This window comes from Osmia bicornis, chromosome 10, assembly GCF_907164935.1.
Source record: "Osmia bicornis bicornis chromosome 10, iOsmBic2.1, whole genome shotgun sequence".
NCBI lineage: Eukaryota > Metazoa > Arthropoda > Insecta > Hymenoptera > Megachilidae > Osmia > Osmia bicornis.
This window is the reverse complement of record NC_060225.1, coordinates 2,312,679-2,328,175: the sequence shown is the minus strand read 5'-3', so window position 1 is coordinate 2,328,175 and position 15,497 is coordinate 2,312,679. Positions and strand designations below refer to the sequence as shown.

At 29.7% G+C, this 15,497-nt stretch overlaps 1 protein-coding gene across 5 annotated transcripts in view; it reads left to right on the top strand.

Annotated features, from left to right (window-relative positions):
• LOC114880614 (trafficking kinesin-binding protein milt) overlaps positions 1-15,497 on the top strand; it is a 57,490-nt gene that overhangs the window by 21,089 nt on the left and 20,904 nt on the right. For 2 of the 5 annotated variants that reach the window (XM_029196821.2, XM_029196823.2), the window contains one exon: positions 1,873-1,977. In XM_029196821.2, the coding sequence (XP_029052654.2) occupies positions 1,873-1,977 (105 nt within the window). Of the gene's footprint in view, positions 1-1,872; positions 1,978-3,436; positions 3,736-6,487; positions 7,495-14,335; positions 14,577-15,497 lie in introns of those variants that run through there. The other 3 variants (XM_029196819.2, XM_046287426.1, XM_029196824.2) reach the window with 3 other exon arrangements.

The following is a 15,497-nucleotide window of genomic DNA, read 5'->3' as shown; positions in this document are numbered from 1 at the left end:
AAATTTTAATTCTTAACTAATGAATTATTTTCACCTGTTATAAACTATATTACATTCAAACAAAAATGAAAGTCTTAAAAAAATATACAAGTTTTATATTGGATGTAGAAAGTATTTGTACAGCATTCAATGTTAAGCAACATTAAACTTGTAGTTCATTAATTAATTTTTACGTGCCTTTAATATTATGCTTTCTTAATTAGTATTTAAAATTTAAATATTTTCTTGTGCTTTGGGATATTTGAAAATTGCCGCGAGAATATAGTAAGAATAATGATTATTTTAACAATTTAAGTTTGTAAAAACTTTGCAAAAATAAATCTTCTATTTAAAAAAAAATAAAAAATAAAAAAGGAAAGGCACAGAATTAATTTGTATACCTAATAAATATTGTGTAAAAGAAATCAGGTTCTCCTATAATTTGCAAAGTTAACAAGAAAAATTTAGAAATGATCAGGACTATTTGTTTTCTTTAAATCTTAAGGAGTCGTCAGACGATAAGTATTTTAGTATTGTCAATATTATTGAACTTGAGGGAACATATTGACGAATTATCAATATTTAAAATACTGACGAGATGAATCGATAAGAATCAAAACATCGTTAGTAAATATGGAATTTCTTTTAATCAGTCATCATTGAACGCTAACTAAAAATTATTATAGATGCATTGTCAATAAATATTAAACATGCAAGGTAAATACGGTTTGTCAATAAGTATCTCCCTGTAATATTTAAATGTTTATTTATTCGTACACTATCAGTTTTCGGATTCAAATGTCTGGAATATTTAAATATTACTGTATAATAATATAAATTGATTTGTTTAGTGTCCATTAGGAGCAATAAGTACTTACACTCCTGATCAAATCAGACTTCTCTAGAGGGAATGGGAATTCTGAAAATTTGACGATTTTAATATTAAAAATTATTTAGAATAACAATAATACCATTTTCTATTACTGAATATCATAAAATTTAGTATATAACTGAGAAATGTGAATAATAAATAAATATCAATTCAAATTTTCCCGCGTTAACGTTTATGCGCAGATGATAGGGTCAGACTCCTATTATGTACACTCAGTCCCATCGAAGTTGTCGCAGTGAAGTTGGCGCGCTAACGCCGCCGCGGCGTGAATGCCTTAGCGCGCCAACTTCACTGCGACAACTTTGATGGGACTGAGTGTACACTGAGTCCCATCGAAGTTGTCGCAGTGAAGTTGGCTACAAATTCACTAACGCATTCATGCCGCGTCGGTGAGTGAATGCGTGGCCAACTTCACTGCGACAACTTCGATGGGACTCAGTGTACACTCAGTCCCATCGAAGTTGTCGCAGTGAAGTTGGCTACAAATCGGCTCACCAACGCTGCGTGAATGCGTAGTGAATTTGTAGCAAACTTCACTGCGACAACTTCGATGGGACTCAGTGTACACTGAGTTGCATTGAACTTGTCGCAGTGAGTTGGCTACAAATTCACTAACGCATTCACGCCGCGTCGGTAAGTGAATGCGTGGCCAACTTCACTGCGACAACTTCGATGGGACTGAGTGTACATATAAATAAATCGATAACTCACTCTTTTCTTGCTAAATTAATTTCAATTATTTATTTTCAATCTCTATTCTATTTCTATCAGTTTCTGAATCGTTTTATTATTAATTTTGCAAACTTTGCAAGTATCTGATGTATTTATACAATTTCTATTTTGCAGTTCTTCAAAAATATAGATATAAATATTTTATTTAAATTAAAATTAATCGAAATTGATCCACATCGAATACTTTCTGCACCCTCTGTATACAATTATATTATGTCAAATTCTTTTAATTATGCTGCAAATCTCAATTTAATATGTATTTTGTACAGGATACGAGAACGCTGATTGGTTCATTCCGTCACCGGCCCTAAAAACAGTCGATACCGATTTAAAATTATCACCGGACCAAATCCGGGAGACTCTCAACTATTTCAGTAAGTAATTGTTTGTAATAGCTTTTGTTGCTTTTTATTATTTATTGCATTTATTACATTTCGTTTTATACAGGTAAGTATCGCCTATTTTACAATGTCTTGTGTCCTACAAAGGTTTCAAACTTATAATATTGCAAATAAGATTTGCGATTATTTATTTTTATTATTTAATCTATTTAAACTTGGCACAGACAGTTTAGAAATAAATTACCATAATTTTTAATTTAATTTCTTTTTCGAATTGTCCATTTTAAGTTAAAAAAAAAAAACTGGATAATAAAGATAAAAAATTGTAAATGTTATTAATTAAATAAGCCAATTAAAATTAAATCACTAAACAAATTATTGTAAATGAAATTTTAAACGTAATTTTATTTATTTAAAGTTATTTTCTCATGGTGATAAATTACAAGATTTAATTATGTTCCTAAGATTTTAAATTGAATGCATGTTAAAAAAAAATCAATTTGTTTCCGTACCTATTCTCAAAGTTTATAGTACATTACTATGAACGATTTATGATTATGAAATTGTGGTTTAACTTTGTTTTCAAATATGTCATTTCATATGTAGTATTATTTAGAAAATTGTAGATTATCAGCCTCGTAAATCATATTTACAACTCACTCTATTTTTCTGTTTCGATAAGGTAATATTTTAAACGATAAAATTCGACCTTTATCGTTTACTTGTTATCGTTTGCGACATTCCTTGCATCTTAAAATTATTGATTTATTTTTTCCTGGAACACTTTAGGTTTATGTTAACCAATGTAATTGATATGTTGTGCGTAGTGTTTTTGAAGTCTTCTTTGAAGTCGATAAAGAAGCTTAAGTTTTTCACGTATATCATTATTCATCGATGAGGTAAAGGTTTCTTTAAATCACTCAGAAAATATTTTTTGATAAAACAATTTCACTTTCATACGTTGATTTAGTTTGTTATTTCTATAGGAACTTTTATTTATTTAATGTATGTTTAAAGTTATTATAAAAGGTTACATAAATATTATTATAATTAATCACACTATGTTCGTAATATAACAAGAATGAAATTGCACAAATTTTGAAGTATATGATTCACACCAATCATAAGCTTTGATACAAATCTTTCTATATATTGGATCTTCTATATCTTTCTATAATTGGAGAAATTTATTTGAATTTAAAATAATGAAGCTTTTATGGAAGAACAAAAATTTTTTGCGTACACTTAATAATTTGCAGTACCTTTTCCAGAATTTTGTATAAAAAGACTGTTTTGTTAAAGTAGTATTTATAAAAATAATATTCTTAGAAACGTGTTTTCTTTATTTAAAATAACATTTTACACTTCATTGATAACGAGTCACATGTAATTAGGCTCTATTTGTGAGCGTCCAATCGTAACAACCGCCCGAATGGTGTTCTCAGCCAATTAGAGCGCTGAACCCGGCACTGCAGCTGGAAGTTTCATAGGTGTACTTTAGTCGCCGCTCGTCCTCCACATCGGAAGGATGTTCTGCGTCTCTGGCGATATAACATGAAAGAACTTGCCTAATCTTATGTTACAAAGCAACTAACGTACATTTTTGGAATGGTATCCATTGAAGAAGTGAGTGTTTTTGTTGTGTGAAATAACATTTCTGCAAAGCGGTGTAAAGTGAATCGTCGCAGTAGTGTACTTTTCTGTTACATGTTATTCATACCGCGTATTGAGAATTTAAATATGAAATTCTTATGTGTCATCGGGAACGTTTCGAATTTTGTCAATATGCAGGTTTGAATTTTAATTTATCATTGATGTTTTTCGTAAATTAATGGTACAATGAAAATTGGAAATTTCATTTATCATTCTTTAAAAAATGAAGTTAAAGAAATGAGATGTTATTAACATTATATGTCATGAAGTCAGTTACGTTTCTTATAATAAAGTTAACTCTTACAGAATATATCGACAGAATTAAGATACATGTCACTTACACATGTCCTACTAACTTTCTATTTAGTATTTAGTTTCTTATGAAGTAAAAATGTTTATTAAAACTCTACATAATATGAACAAAGAAATATTATTTTCGTAGCTATAAATTATGTAAAAAGAAATTATTATTTTTTAAAGGGACGTGATGTTTTGAAAATTTTATTTAGGTTATTACTTTGGTTATTAGGTTAGGTTAGACACTTGAACTAGCCGAAAGAAATGTTTTTCAGTTATTGAATTTAGTTGATTTGTATTTTTTGTTAGAATATAGAATTAAAGATTTATATTAGGAGATATTCTTCCGTAGAGTAAGTAAGGTAGTAGGTTAAGTTATTTTTATAGAGGTGTGTCGCGTTAGGTTAGACTAGGTTAAGACTGCATAGATAAAACATATTTTCTTTATTTTTTACATAAAAATGTCCAAGTTCTGTGTATTGCTATATTATGATGTTAGTGGTTTTAATAGTGATTAGTTAAATGAAAGTTAAATTAATTTCTCTTAGAATTTGTATTTTATATTGCTGCGTCATGTACAGATTCTTTAATTCTTCCATAATTTAAAGAGCTTTTGTGTTTTATAATCAAGGTATTTTTAGAAAATTCTCGTCTCACTCTTATGTATAGTTCTGTACAATGTGTCATAAATTGTCTATGATTTTTACACACCATTGTTATATAATTATATAGCATCTTTTATCTTTGTAAATAAGCCACAGATAACAGAAAATGACAAATTTCAGTTTTTCCTTTCAAGTGCAGTCTAAAGATGTAAGAAGTATTTTATTATTAACTGTTATTTATCGATATAGGATATTTTAAAGTAGGAAATAGAAATTTCTATACATAATTCTTCATAGAAGTATAATGTTATTTATTATTCCAGTTCAATATATCATGTATCAGCTATCAAACAATAGATCTACACGATCATATTTCAAATATCAATTATCAGGTATACGATGAAGCCGTTCTAGATTAAGAAAACAATATTCCACTTCATTTAACAATTGCAAATTAATTTTCTAAGATATTTCTTCATCGATCAGGAATTTTAATTAAATTAATTTTTAAGATATATCTTTCAAGTTTCATATTATATTAAAACTAGTTGCGTTTCTTTGAAATAATTATAACGTTCTATAACATACATTGAAAAAGCATTTGAAAACTTAAACAAATTTTTAAAGAAATTTCTCGTTAGCTTAGAAATTTTAATTAAACTGACTTGGAAGGTATGTTTTACTTCTTTTTATTGTGGAAGCTAATCAACTGTTAATTTGGTACATGATGCACAAGCAACAGTGAAAAACGTTTCCCACGTCTTGTACCCAATTCCGTTAGAACATTACGTAATAATCGCTAGGTGATCAAGTTCCTTTCGTTAAAGAAAGGCCGTGTAATTCTTCATACACATTCCTTCCTTGTACAGCTCAAATTACTTTCTCACAGATCCGTGAATTAAATGATACCTAGAAGAAAATTCAAGATACAATGGTTTATTGTTTTCGAAACTTCCTTTGAACTCTTTCACGCCACGTTATTACCTTTCTTTTAATTAATACATAATTAATCGGTAATCACGGAAGTAGCAGCATTGTATACTCGATTTTCACTCGTTATTACGTTCGCTTGAAAATTGATTAAATAGTTCGTAACATGAGTTTTAAAGATATCATATTTGCATGCTGATAATTATGTATACGTATATTCATACTAACAAAGATTACATAGAATCTGCATTTTCACATTATTAATTGAGTTTGGTATCAGTTACTAATTACCAATCAATTATTCAGATAGTGATTATGTACTGTTACATAATAATGTAATTAACAGAAATTTTTATTTCCTTAATTTAGAAAATAAATTATGTACATATTTCAAGTTATATACTATATCAAAATTTGTAATGTTCCGGTTTGATTTAAACAACTTGGCGGGAAATTTAAATGTTCTTAATGTTATCTGCAATAATTCTTTTAAAATAATTCTAAAATTTCTTAATTTACCTCAGAAATAATTGAGAATTTTAAAATATAAACTTTAATTTCCTTAATTCTTCTACAACACGATATTATAATACAAAATTATTTTATTTAACAATATTAATTCCTGAAATGATTTCCAATCTTCTTGTCATATTTCTATATTTATTGATCCATTCATCCACCAAGATTGTAATTGCAAGTGGTTAGAAAAGAAATATTTGATCGTCATTTTATCGTTGCTTGCAGAATTCTTATCGATAGAACGATCGCACGTATTTGAGTTACCGATCGATTGTTTCCTTATCAGTTCGCTATTGCGCGTTCTTTTTTTCATAAGAATTCAAACAAGTCTTTTTTATTCTCTTCAATCAACACAATTGTTTTTCAATCTGTACACGTTCCCGATAAAAATGATACCTCCTTGTGTTCCGATAAAAAGTTTGCGAACGATAAATCACCTTAAACGGTACGCTTTCAAGATAATCGTTGCCATTAATTTACGAAAAATAAAAAGTCATCGACCTATTTGATTACCGTCTAAAAAGTGTATCATTCAACAGTGAACATTAACTATGTGAATGAAAGGGGAACGAGGAGAAACAGAAACGTTTTAAGGAAAAGGCAGAAGATCAGCCATTAACATTTAAAAATTTCTTCGTTGTTTAAAAAATAAAAATACAAATAAAAAAAAGAAGATAAAAAATCTCGATCTACTTAAGATCGAGAATCGATTATGGCGACATGAGCAACGATCGCAACTCTGAAAAATCTGATTCAGAATTTAACGAAAGAGAGAGGAAGAATTTTCAAAATGTCTCACGGGAAGCGAGTAAAAGTAACTCGGAAGAGCGTGCCGGAGGAAGTGGCGTTGAGTCAGAAAAAAATTCCCAGAGAACGTTGGAGGATTCCCAGGAAGATTCATCTTGGAAGAGAATCGAACGTTCTCAGGATAATTCTGCTTCAGGAACGAGCGAAAGTCTTTTAAAGCGTGTCGTTACCGAACAAGAAAGTGGCAGAGATGTTACCGACTATTATAATCCGCAAACTTCCTGGACGTACACATCTGGGACTTGCGATAATTTATTGAAAAATTTGAATAGGAAGTATCTTTGGAAATCGGAAAGGAAAGATCCGAAGGTTTTACGGAAAATGAACGAACGTTCCTGTGGAAGTGATCAAGGAGGTTCCGGCGAACTAGACACTTCCGGGAAGTTAAAAAATCACGATAGTCCTCCACGGGTGCCAACGTTTAATAGCTTGGCTTTGGATGTATCGTATGCCGGCCTAGACACTTCCGGTTTCCTCGATCTTGAATCCTCGAGAAAGTCTCACGACGATGATCCGCCGGAAGTGTGGGAAGATTTCAGCGTCGTCGAATGTTTGGATAGAAAATTATTGAACGATGAAAGCACGCCGGAAGAAAGGGTGGAAGCTTTGAAAGAGATTTTGGCGGACACTGATATTCACGAAGGGGATGGAATCGTTTCGGATTTTTTGTTTCACGTTGCCAAAACGAAACACGGGAAGATATATATCAGGGTTATTAGAACGATGCTTATCAACCGAGGTAGGATATGAATAATTTATTTTATTGATCATTTCAGTTTTACTCTTAGGGAAACTGAATTAAAATAGATTATCTAGAGAGATGAATAATAAAGGAAATGGAAAGGTGATGGGATTGAATAGGAAATGGGTTGAATTTATTTTGTACAGTTCTATATTCGCGATCAAATCAGGCATCCCCTGGAAAGATGGCGATTTCTCGGGTCCTCACCTTTCCCCTTAGGCATTCCCAGGGAGAATGACAGTGCAGGGAAGGAGCCCCATGTACAGGGTGTCCTAGCCCAACTGTTACAAAGCTTTTATTCCGTACCTATTAATGACACAAAAAATTGTTGATATGAAAATTGCATGGAAAAATGAGGCCTATGTTTTGGCCGGAGTGAAAAATCTTTTGCATTATTAATTTAAGAGATATGATGATAGTGCTTCTCAAGACGAATTTATTAAGCTTGAGTATTTACACTCGATTTTAATCAGTTTTTAACCGACTTCGAAAAGGAGGAGGTTACTCAATTCGATCAGTATATATATTTTTTTTTGTGTTCATCTATTACTCCGAGATGGATGGACCGATAGGAACGAAACCTTTTGCATCTTGTAGGGTATGTCTTCCGGTTGGCCCCATTGAAAAAAATTTTTCATTTTTTCATTGTTATTGCAAAATACAGGAAGTTTTCAATGTCAAGATTGGACGATTTCAATGACCTTTTAATATGTTGCCGGGGACATGATTCTGAACAACTTTTTCATTATGCATAATTAACGGAAAGTTTTAGTTTTCGAGATATTCGTGAAAAACTATTGTTACTACTACATTGAATTCTACGTATGCCTACGTGTCGCTACTGGTGTATGAGTCAACATGCAGTCGCCGATTGCGATGAAACCTTTCACATCTAATAGGAGATATTTCCGCGATATTTCACTTGCAAAAATTTATGCAGTTTGTTATTGTTAATAACTATTGTGATAACTTGTATGGAACTTGTTATCGTTAAAAACTATCGTTATTGCAATTAATCAATAAGAACGGTAAACCACCTTACGGCATCCCACAAATACTGCTCGTTCCACTAAAAAGTGTGAAATAAAATAATTTTTAACAAAAAATACAACCGACTTCGAAATGCACTAAAAAGTATGAAATAATTTTTACTTCATTTATACAAATACCCAACAGCTATTAAATAGTATACTAAATACATTTCAACCTTTTCGGAGGCGACGCAAAATTAAAAATACCCGAATATGCGATGCTGCCAATAATGATTTGATAGGTTGTCGACGCCTGAATCTTCCTAGTAGAAGAAAAGTTTTTAATTTTGCGCCGCCTCCGAAAAGGTTGAAATGTATTTAGTATGTTATTTAACGAGTAAATAGGTTTTATTAATAGCTGTTGGGTATTTATATAAATGAAGTAGAAGTACATACTTTTTAGTGCATTTCGAAGTCGGTTGTATTTTTTGTTAAAAATTATTTTCAAAATATGACGTTTACCCGTCATATAAATTTCCCGATTTTCAGTAGATACGTCTTGGTTTGAGTAGCAAGTGGAAACACGGCCTAAAAGTGGCCCTATTGCGGTAAGTGCGATAGGAACGGCAGACCCAAAGAATAAGAAACCGCAACAATACGTCCGCTTTTACGACTTGCTACTCAACCCGAGACGTGTCCACTGAAAATCGGGAAATTTGTAAACGTTATATCTTGAAAACTATTTAAAATCGGGTGTATACATTACAGTTTAATAAATTTGTCTTGAGAATCACTATTACATGATTTGATATATGGTTCCATTTAAAAAACAAAACTTGACCATCATATCTTTTAAAGTATTAATGCAAAAGATTTTTCACTTCGGCCAAAAGATAGACCTCATTTTACCATGCAATTTCCACATCAACAATTTTTTGTATCATTAATAGGTACGGAATAAGAGCTCTGGAACAGTTGGGCTGGGACACCTTGTATGTAAAGAAGTCTGGTCCTATCACTTGTGTGTAAAGTTTACGCGCAAAAATTTGAATTCATATTTACTTTTTTATTCGTATTTTCCAGTGATATAATTAAATATTATAATATTTAATACTTAAGAATTGTTGTATATTCTCTTTAACTCACTTTTAATATTGATATCGTCAAAATTATGATTTTGGGAATTTCTGTTTCCCCCATATCGCCATTTTCGTTAGGTAAGCCTGATTTGATCGCGAATGTACTGTTTATAAAAACGAAATAGGATTTATAGAAGAAATTTATTAGTTTTGGCTTTAAACATGTTTATTTATGGCTTACAAAAGTAATTTTTTACATTGTCACAACTGTAAATAAAGAAATAGGTTGCATTGAGATAAACTTATTAGGTACTGAGTAATTAGGTACCGATAGTAATGTGATTTTTTGGAAGCAAAGGGTATAGCAGGATAAGATGGTCAAAAGTGCCCTTGAGCCGATTTTATAGCTTATAATAAAAAACCATTGTACACCAAGTTTCAACCCTGTATCTCAACTGGATAGTTACAGGGTGAGAAAGAAAAAATGTTTTTTTCCATATTTTCCCTATATAATGGCATTCAAAAAATCTGAATAAACAAATAACCACGCGACTGTTTAATTAACAAAATATTGGGGGCTATCCGTAATTAGTACAATACATAATCAGAAAATTGATAGTGCACCACTTATTTTTTTGTATACTTCATGATAATATTTTAAAAATATTTTTCATACGTTATTAAATGATTAGTGTGTATTCTTGTATAATTATTAATTAAAACAAAAAATGATTTTATGAAAAAAAAAAAAATTGGACATTCATGGGGCGCGAACCTGCGACAAAAAACTTTCAAGCGGTTCCGCGGTCGTACACCTTAACCATTCAGCCACCTACAAAGTTGAAAATGTGTCGAATATTTTAGGAGATAACGTGCGTAATTTTCAATTATTTACAATAACTTCATTCTCTCCATTCAGATCTTGCTCCATCCAATGCAGAAATGTTAGAAATCACATAATGCACTAAGTGTGTAAAGGAAATGTAAAAATTGAAAGTATTTCTCATGTTATCGCATGAAATATGTCGAAAATATCGGTTTTTGATTTTTTTAAACACGGCGCACCGCACTTAAAAATCTGAAAAAAATTGAGGACACCAGTCATGCTAATATCTAACTACTGTGAAAGTAAAAATCTAGTGTTTTGAAAAGTTCTACCCGAAATCTCAATTTTTCGACTTCTTTTGCGTTTTTGATTTTTCACGCCTAGGATTTGTAACCGAAAAATCTGAAAAAATTCACAATCATCAAGAAACATGGCTAGAATATTCTAGAATTTTTTTAGATTTTTTGAATGCCATTGTATAGGGAAAATATGGAAAAAAAAAACATTTTTTCTTTCTCACCCTGTAACTACCCAGTTGAGATACAGGGTTGAAACTTGGTGTACAATGGTTTTTTATTATAAGCTATAAAATGGTGCATTGCTGAAAAAAATCGGCTCAAGGGCACTTTTGATCATCTTATCCTGCTATAACCTTTAAAACAATGGAACTTTTCATGGTTGCCATTTAATTGTTTGATTTTTTATACTAACTGTAAGTAGGAACCTTCTGACAATGTTGTTTTTAATGTTCATAAGTGTAAATTGAATATTGCAATAATAAGAAACGTTTAAAATTAAGGTTTCAATTTCAAACCTGTATATTCTATAATATGAAATCTGCACAACTTCAACTTTTTCAAAATAGAATAAATGTTTCTGGTTAGTTGAAACTTTTCTTCATTTCCAAAAAAGTAGAAGTTTCTTATTTATGCAAAAATATCAGTAAATATAATTCATTTCTTTGCTGGAAGGGGGGATAAAAATGATGGTTAGTTGTTTCATGACTAAAAATTTTAACAATTTTTTTGTATTCTTGTTTAAAATAAACATGATAACGGAACATATTTGGCAAATTATGTTACATGAGTTTAATAAATAAATAAATAAATAAATAATAATAGAACAGTAACAGTAAAAAACAAATTTGAACTGTATAAACAAATTATAATTATTAGTGCAAATCGATATTAGCCCATACCTTTTCTAGAATTTATACGAATAGATGTCTGGTCTTCTTTTTACAATATTTATTTTATAGATTTCCAAAAATATATATAAATTTTTTTTACAAAAATTAGTTGATAAATAACCCTTTTATTAAATATAATTTTCATTAAAAGCGATCAGAATACGAGTTTTTTCTACATTCACTATATAGGATATCCCTAAAGTTTCCATCTATTTTACTAAAATAAGAAAGAATTTATATAATTGTTATATTGGCATACTTACACACACATTTTTGTGTAATATCCGCATATTTATAATTCTGCATCTGCCTTCCTCATTTTTTTTTTTTTTTTTTTTTTTTAAGGAAGATTTCCACCTTCACCAGTGGGATCTCCAGATTTAGCACCCTTAAATATTGTTGCCTTGGGTTTCATTAACTCTGAAGTACATCGATAGTCAATTAGGTTATTAAATTTCCAGCCTCAAGTGTCAGGGACCTTAGCAATTTAATTCGGGGTCGTCAGACCAAGCAAATATTATTTTCACTTTATATGTATGTACACAATAGTGGAAAATAAAATCATTTGTACCGCTTATTGAAAATAATGTTAGTTTATAGCGAAAAAGATATAAATATTGAATATTTGTATTTTTGAATTAAAAAGTGTGATAAGTAGTTTTCGAAATCGCATAACTTCTCTAAAAGATAGTTGTAAGGCAAGACGGGGTTAAGTTTTCATTTTGATTCATATTTCTACTTTCTACACGTGTATCTTTATTTATATATATTACATTTAATTAATTAGTTAAGCTTTCAATAATTATGCTCTTTCTAACGTACTTCTGCGTACCTTAGTCTACTTACACAGATTGTTCATTTTTTGTTTTATTTAATTTACTTTCTACTGTTCATAGCCATTTAACTAACTTCTCTTTTTCATTTCCCTTTTACACATTTTCCAGCATGCAATTTCTTTTCCATTCCATAACAGTCATCTAGTAGCTGTTTTAACCCTTTGACTGCGAAAGGCGTACACTGCCGGTCAGAAGTATTCGCCTGTCTATATTTTTGAATTTTTAAAAGAGTAATTCAGAAAATGGTAATAGTATACAATACAAAATTAAATAAAAATTGGGGCTGTCTCAATGGTCCACCGTCCGAGGGTTAAACAAATTTTAAAAAATTGCTTGTACATAGTTTCGTGAAACTTAGAGAATTTTTTGTTATGTAATTAGTCAAATTATAAAGACTTCAAAATTAACCCATTTGCAATAGTATGAAAGTTTTTCAAAATTCCAAGTAGCGTTAATATTATATTAATTTCATAAGGGATAAAATGGATAGTTTTGATTGGAAATCCTATTAAACTGAAAGAAATTTAAAAAAGTTTAAATATCATTACTATTATACTAATTTTATAAGGTATCAAGTAGAAACTAAAAATTAGAAAAAAAGGAATGATCAATTATATAAAATTATAATATATCATATCATAAAGGCATTTTTTAATGATTTTTCTCATTTTTCAAAATAGATGGTTATTTTAGGACTACCCTGTATTCGTATTTGAATTATTTATACGTACATTCGTCCGTCGTGTTGTGAATGTATGACAGTATAATACGTTGCAGTAAATCTATACTTAATTACCAGCTTGAAAGATCCGCTTTATTATACACTTTTGTTTCTTATTCACATCTGTGAATGATCTCCGATGATTACGCAATCTGAAATTCTAGATTAGTCCTCTAATACGATTGTAATCGGTTCCGACTTCTGAGGCTACAAACAGACTTTCCTCTAAATAGGTAGCTGGATTTAAACGTTCGATATAATCAGCAATTATAAGAATTTAAGTTTAAATCATTATACCATAATTTTGTACATTAATAATTTTAATTTTTCTAACAATTGGAAAATTAGTTATTTAACTTTAGCCAAAATTTAACTTTGTATTTCATATTATTTTCATTTTCTAAATTTTACCTAAATTGTTCTTTTGAAAATTGATCTAACTAACTTTTATATATTTTGTAAGTTTGGGTCTCTGTTGACCCAGTCACCGCTATTCAAGGGTTAAACAATATATTGAATTTCAGAATGAAATTCTAAAATATAAAATTTTAACATATAACAATTCTATTTATAATTTCAAAATTGAACGGAATTTCAAAAATCACTGGAAATTCGGTTCTTTCAACTTTACCTCAAGGCAACATGCCAGAGATTTTATTGGGTTATTAATAGCTTTGCGTCCTGAACAAAAACCGTAGCTTATTGTAAAGCTATTGGAAAAAATCAAAAGCAGACATATTGAACCCGGAAACCGTACTATTCATGTTATCGATCGATATCGAGCATTGTATGAATTTCTGTTATTGACATTTCCTTTGATAGTTAATAAATCAATATCATAACGCAGTGTATGTAGAGTAGGTCTTCTAGAAATTACATTATGCATTAAATAATGTAATGATTCAATCGTACTTAAATTTATATTTATTAACTGCATCTTGCTTTTCTAATATAATTTTTCCATCATTTCAATTTCCCTCTCATTTGATTGTACTTGCTCTTTTCTTTTTAGTGCAATTTGATTCATTTTGGCATATTAATTGTATTTAACAAGTTTTCTTTTATTATTGAAAGTTTCCTTCTCTTTAAATCATACTTACTTTTTTTTTATTTAATACAATTTAGATTCGTTTAACATTTTAGTTAATTTAGTTTTCTACTGTTCGAATTTCCCTCTCGTTAAATTATGCGCATCTTGCGCGCGCAGCCTTGCCTGACAGCTATGCGTCATGGCGCCGTAGTAATTTTATCGCTTGTTTCATTTCTTTCTTCTTTCATATTTTTTAATGAGAAAGAGCAGTTATTTTGTTGTCTGACGATTGTGAATAATAGTTCAATGTATTAATTGATGTTTACATAAACAATTAGTTGCTACACATTGCCAGCTTCAAGAATATTAGTGAAATGTGCCCGGTGAATCCTCTGACGTCAGAGGCAAAGAATTAATGTGTTGAATGGTAAGTATTTATTTTAAAAATCAAGATTTTTCCCATAGATTCTAAACTATATACCGTTTACGAATTCCGTACCCTTTCACTAGTTATAGGGAACTATTATTCCTTTAATCAATTTTTGTTTATTATAAAATATACTTGGACAATACATCTTAAATTTCAGATTGTAAGTAATAAAAAATGTCATTTTTTTAAACACGTAGAACAATAAGAAATTAGTGTAACCCATTTTGATTAGTTCTTTTTACGTAAATATCGATTGTACATCTTTTCACAGTTACTTTGCTACGTAACCTTCCTACGTAGACGCCATTTTTAAAAGCTCTATCCAGCCTTTAACCCTTCTGTTTATTTTTATTTTTTTTCTCCCCTATCTACGAAGTGTATGTGATACATTGAGCACGGGTTTGATATTTTATGATCTTAAACACATATTCTTAAAAATTAAAGAATTTATATTTTAGAAATATAAATATAAAGCATACTTAAATATATACAATAAATATTTTTATTCAATTCTAATATTGTTGAAATGTTTGACAGTTTTAAAGAATATTTTTAACAATATATTTATATCTGATTTATATTGGTTTTCAGTTTTTTTGTTTTGTTTTTTGTGAATATTATTATTTTTCTTGTAATTATATTTGATTTTGATTTGATTCCATTTATATGATTTATTTAAACTGAGTTTAAAACTCGTCTATTATTCTAAAGGTTATGTGCGTAACTGAAGGAATTGATATTGCGTATAATAATAATCAGCATTTTAAAAATAAAACCGTATAAATTTATAGCAGCATTAATATTTATTGATCTATCGAATAAAATTTATTACTCAACGTGAATTAGTTAGGATTAAGAAAAGAAATTGATAAAAGGCTTATGGCTTCTACGTAAAATTGTGTATCATGATTTGTGACG